The sequence below is a fragment of the Rhinoderma darwinii genome, chromosome 3 (assembly GCF_050947455.1).
Source record: "Rhinoderma darwinii isolate aRhiDar2 chromosome 3, aRhiDar2.hap1, whole genome shotgun sequence".
Lineage (NCBI taxonomy): Eukaryota > Metazoa > Chordata > Amphibia > Anura > Rhinodermatidae > Rhinoderma > Rhinoderma darwinii.
The window spans coordinates 240,953,450-240,959,449 of NC_134689.1; the positions used below are offsets into that span (position 1 = coordinate 240,953,450).

The 6,000-nt window shown below is 41.4% G+C and overlaps 1 protein-coding gene across 1 annotated transcript in view; it reads left to right on the forward strand.

Moving 5' to 3' along the window:
• The window catches only part of PAX4 (paired box 4), a 43,903-nt gene extending 38,116 nt beyond the window's left edge, over positions 1-5,787 (forward strand). The window contains 3 exon segments of the mRNA XM_075859423.1: positions 2,342-2,439; positions 3,775-3,909; positions 5,506-5,787. Coding sequence (XP_075715538.1) covers positions 2,342-2,439; positions 3,775-3,909; positions 5,506-5,787 — 515 coding nt within the window.
• The last annotated feature ends 213 nt before the right edge of the window (positions 5,788-6,000 follow it).

Genomic DNA, 6,000 nt, shown 5'->3' on the forward strand with positions numbered 1-6,000 from the left:
GCTGATTCAGCTTTAGGGGGCCACTCCTTTTGCATTCGCTCCCTTTTTGGTGAGGGCAGAGATGGGAGCGCTAAGCGAGGAAAAGTTAGGGATAAATTGTCTGTAGAAGTTTGCAAAACCCAGAAACCTTCATATAGCATGAAGACCTTGAGGGCGAGGCCAATCTAGAACGGACTTGTCATGTCCGTGGCTGCGGGCTGTCAGCTCCGTTCCTCCCCTGACAGCCGCAGCCACGAGTCAGCAAGCGCTGGCCCCAGCCTGCTCCTCAGGAGAAGCCAGCGCTCGCGTCTACTCACCAATGCCGGAACCCATAGGGTGCGCGCACACACGCTCGTGCCCGCTCTTAAAGGGGCAGCGCACGCACCGGACCTCGTTCCTGACCTTTGACCTGTGAGTACTCTGGACTATAAGAGGGGACCAGCCCCCTAGTTCTATGCCTGAGCTTTGTTGTTGTATCCCTAGTCTATCTTGCAAATGGCCCCCTAGTGTTTCCTGCTCCCAGTGGTTTCCTGTTCCTGTTCCGGTTTCCTGTTCCTGTATCCTGAATCTAGTGTCGTGCTTGCTGTAGCCGTGCTGTGCTGTATTCCACGCCTGACCTGCCTCTCCACACCTGACGTCCACCTGCTGCCAAGTTCCTGCCTAGCCTGCCTCGCTACTGTCCGAGCTGCCACAGGTACCCTATACGAACTATGGACTTTGACCTGCGTCCTCTTGGCCAGCTGCCATACCGCCAAGACGGTACGGCCCAGTGGATCCACGAACCCTTTGCGACAGGACTTCACTTCCCTGGATCCATCTGGAGTCCATGATCAGAGACAATATAGCCCAGGGAGAGCAAGAATTGTTTTTTTCAACAATGCATTTCTCCAATTTAGTGTATAGGTTGTTCCCCCCCCCTTAACTGTGACCGAACTTGGCAAACATGGTTCCTGTGTCGTCAGATCAGGTGAGTAGATCAAGATGTCATCCAGATAAACCACCACGCAGACATACAACAGATCCCAGAATATATCGTTTATAAATTCCTGGAACACAGCTGGAGCAATACACAAACCGAAGGGCATCACGAGATATTCATAGTGGCGTCTCGAATGTTGAATGCAGTTTTCCACTCGACACCCTTGCGGATACAGATCAAGTTATAAGCCCCATGAAGATACGGAGATCCAGCTTAGTGAAAACCTTGGCTCCACGAATACGGTTGAAGAGCTCAGAGATAAATGGCAAGGGGTACTTGTTTTTGACAGTGATCTTATTTAGACTACGATAGTCAATGCAGGGCTGGAGGGAATCCATCTTTTTTCCCTACAAAGAAAAATCTGTCTCAGGCTGGAAACGTTGACTTTCTAATAAACCCCCTTTCGAGATTTTCCTTGACATATGCCAACATGGATTGGGTCTCAGGCAGAGAGAGAGAGTATATACCCATCCACGATAAGGTGATGTCCCAGGGAGCAACTCTATTGGACAGTCATATGGGCGATGCGGAGGTAAGGTCTCAGCCTCCTTCTGCTGAACAGGTCTGTATAGTAGGCATATTACGGAGGAAGACCAGGGAGTGACTGAGTAGGAACAGGAGCGATGTCCAGGCAATTGGCGATGGTGTTAACCGCCTGTAGCAGCTGAACCTGGCGTAATCGGACGTTTCGTATATCATCTTTCATAACTTGAATCGCCGTCTTGGTTTTGCCAGCGGGGTCCATGTAGGCCAGGGAGGAGGATAGAGCAGAGCACGCTGGCATCCCTGGGCAGAGAGACTACAAATGGTTTATAAGAAGGGCAGCCATGAGGAATGTAAATTTATTACACACCTCTATTATCCTGCTTGTATAGGTTATCAATTTAGGTAACAAATATATATATATATATATATATATATATATATATATTTGAGAAGACACTTTAAAAGGTGGAAGCCAGTGTTTCATATTTCTTACCTAAAATCATTGTTGTTTTTTATGACTATAAATGATATCTGCAGGAAATTCCCTGGGCCAGTGCATAGCAACGGTCAATTTCAGTATCAGGTGTTCAGATATCTATCATCCTTTATGGTCTGCAGTTGTCACTGAGAAATCTGGTAGGCCCCTGTAGATGAATATCATCTATCTACCTCCTTTGAAAAGCTTTCTGCCCCCATCAGGGCTCATTAATGATGGCTCCCCGCTGCTTTTTGTTGTGAAAGACCGGTGTAATTTTTTCAAGTAATATGGTGCCCAAATGACAATATTCAAATAAACAGGTTAGGCGTGGGGTTAAATGTTAGTGCACCGCTAGTGCTTTCCAGTGGGCATGATAAAATTGATATTGGCTTTAATAGTTATTCGATTTATCTTTACAGATTCAAGGCAAACATTAATAGTTCCACATTTTGGAAATATAACACATGGAATTGCCACATTTCATTCGTCAATGCTGAGTGACTACCTTTCACCACAGGTAATATTAATGGCATAATGTATAATTAATAACAGCAGAAATGAAAAAACAAAAAAACCCTCCAGGATATATCAGCACTCACATGGGTATGAAGTATTATTAGATATTATATATTATATTATATAATTAATAACAGTTTGTTCAGAACAATTGAATTTCTTAGGCAGAACTGTAATTCCCTTCAGAATCTATCGGAGAAAGAGGAAGATAAACTGGGCTAATACCCAGAGGTGCAGCCCATAGGGTGAATAATACATGAGCCTTTTCTGCCAAGTATTTACCTGCCAATTCACATACACCAAGCTTTATATTAAGCTGTAGTAAGAAATTGAGAGCTACCTTGCTATTGCACACAAGAAAACAAAACCACTAAAAACCGCTCAAATTTTATCTTCAGCGTCACAAGTACTAGAAAACTGTGAGAACTTTAAAGGCTGTGCTTTATTACATGCTGAGAAAAAAACGATTGAAGCCTTTGCAGAAAATTATATTAAGGGTGCCTTTACACACAGCATTTTAGAAAAAAACACAGTTCAAAGTGCTGAATAAAAAAAAGCCACAAACCCTGTCATTGCAGCTTATAAAGTTCTTTCATTTCAGTTGACAAGAAACCATATTGGATTAGCCAAAAACAAACAAATTAAAATGGATTTTCCCATTGGCAATGCTTACTTGTATCAATGCTAGAGTATATGCCCCAATACCCCTGCACTATGAAGCCAGAATTGGAAATACATGTTTTAACATCTCACCTTCAAAATTTGTGAGATCATGTTGTTTTCCCATTATCTCCTGTATTAAACTCTCAGGTACAGTAGGTGCTGAATGCTTTCACCTCATATCTGACCTCAGCAATAACTTATTTACATAAAATGTCTTACTGGACATAAAAAAACTGCTCCCTATGTGTATATGCACTAAAAACTATACAGCACATCACCACGGAGAAGTTTAATAGTGCAGCATGATGGCTCACTGGTTGGCACTATTGTTTTGCAGCATTAGGAACCTGGGTTTGAATCCAACCAAGGACAACATCTGCACGGAGTTTGTATGTTCTCCCCGTGTTTTCATGTATTTCCTCCAAGTACTCCAGTTTCCTCCCATACTCCCCAAAAAATACTGAAAGGTTAATTTGGAACTTAGATTGTGAGCCCCAATGGCGACAGGGACCGATGTGAGTGCTGACAATCTATGTCAATTACTGCAGAATATGTTGGTCCTATATAAATGAATAAATAAATAAAATAGGACATACATAAGCTATAAAAAAAATAGAATCAGTTGTTCCAGTAATGTACAGTGTCACTGTTTTTATTTTGTTTTTTCTTACAGAGACAACCAATGATGGACTCGACAACCTTTGGACTAGATAGAATCTCCTCTTATAAACTTCACTCCAGCAGTTCCCCACCATTTACAGCAGAAGAAGCTCCAGCAAGTAAGAGTTGTGCAGTAACATAAACACAGATATAGCTATGTACTTGCAACATTAATGGCAGGGTGACCTGAGTGTACCGGACACCTACCGGTAGATATTGAGTAGAAGAGAGAGATTGCATTCAAATATTGTTTAATTAGTAAGTTATTTTAATAGCACTCAATTTCTTCATAATGTGCGAACATAATTCCACTATACTGTACAATATTTTAGATGATACAACAACACCATAGTGTTCAATAGAAGATACAGCCCACAAGTTAACAATATATAATGAACTGGGGAAATAATATTTCACAGCAGTAAACACAGTGACAAATCAATAAATATGGATAAAGTGCTGGTATACCAGGTAGAAAGAGCCATGGTTCACTGTAAACACAAAGGTGTTATGTATGCCCATGTTAAGAGATCAGAGAACTGGAGAAAATGTAAGAAAAGGGTAGAAATAAGGAGTGACAGGCAGTAATATTAATCAATTTAGGTGTTATGTTAGGTCTTATTAAAGAGTCGTGTTTTAAAGGCTATGTAAACCTTTGAGCACATTTAAAAAAATAAAATAAACCATGTATTAGAGGATTTAAAGCAACTTTTTAATTGTTTTTTATTTGGAAAAAAAGTAACTTTTTGAGATATATCGTCTATGTATCTCAGAAACTTTGAAGCAGTATCTTGCGCTCAATCCCCAATCCGTCAGGTCAGCGAGACTGACGGCTTCGGTGATAGCTGGTCAGAGACAAGCAGGATCCACCTGTTATAGATCAAATCTAAGTTTATGTATTGGATGTGATCGATAACAAGTGGAGCAGAGTGGACAGCCTCAAAGTGATGCAGAAGACCTGCTTTGATTTGACAGCGTCACATTGATGCAAGAGGCAATGCCTACTGAGGAGAGATGAGGTCTCCTTCTCTCTGTACCTTTACTCAAAATTAGCATATTAGACGCCCTGCGAAGCAGGGACTGTAGCGGGACAACGGGAGGGGAAAAAACGGATGCCAGGAATAAGGGGATATATGGTTTACAAAAAACAAACCATGACAGGTCCTCTTTAACTCAAGGCCCTTTTACACAGGCCAATTATCAGGCAAACAAGCGTTCATGGAACGCTCATTCCCGATCATTGCCCTGTGTAAACAGGGAAACAATCAGCCAATGAACGAGCGATCGCTCGTAAATTGGCTGTTTGTAACATTTTAAATGTCGAAGATATTATCGTTGTTGGCAGCACATCTCCCTGTGTAAACAGGGAGACGTGCTGCTGACATGATAGACATGTATGGGGACGAGCAATCGTAGTAACGAGCGCTCATTCCCATACGTAGCTCCTTGTGAAAGACCATGTAAGACCTCTCTTACTTCACTTTGCTGTCGAGGATTGGCAGCGAAGGGACTTGTACTATTATGTATGTGTTTCCCTTATAAAGGGTTGCTTTTAGTGTGCATGTTCCGTATTGGCTCTGAAGCCTGTATATAGATTATAAGTGTTCCTTTAATGTCTGCAATCTCTGTCTGTAAGCTTACTGAGGCCTTGTTAATTAACACATTCTACAGGCTACTTCAGTGAAAGCAGAATGAAGATATTAACCAATTTTACTCAATGTTTTGTATGTTTCTTTGCTTTATTCCAGGACTATCTGCTGTTTCCCCACCATCTCCTATCACAAGCAGTGCCATTTTTGCCACAGATTTTACAAATGCAGATATTTCCACCTTAGATAGCATATCATTTCCTGTCTCCATTGCAATGCAGCCACTGTCCTTTTCTCACCATCACAGTATCAGTGCCTCCAACAGGTACCCCCATGCACCATTTGTTAATGTGGACAGTTATGGATTCCCAAGAAACCATAATAGTAGTGGATCACCATGGACATTTGAAAGTTTACGTCCTGTGTATCACTACTAGATGTAAAATGGAAAATGATGTACTAGATAAAATTATTAATTCATTATGTACAAATTAATGAAGGTTCTTTTTAGGCCACTATGTGCAAGTTTTTTTTTTATTCCAGTAAATCTGGGGATACACAGACTTTTGTAATGTGACTCTTTCACAGATTCTATTACATGTATGACTTCGGTACGCCATATAGACAACTTCAGGCTTCGTTCACATCTG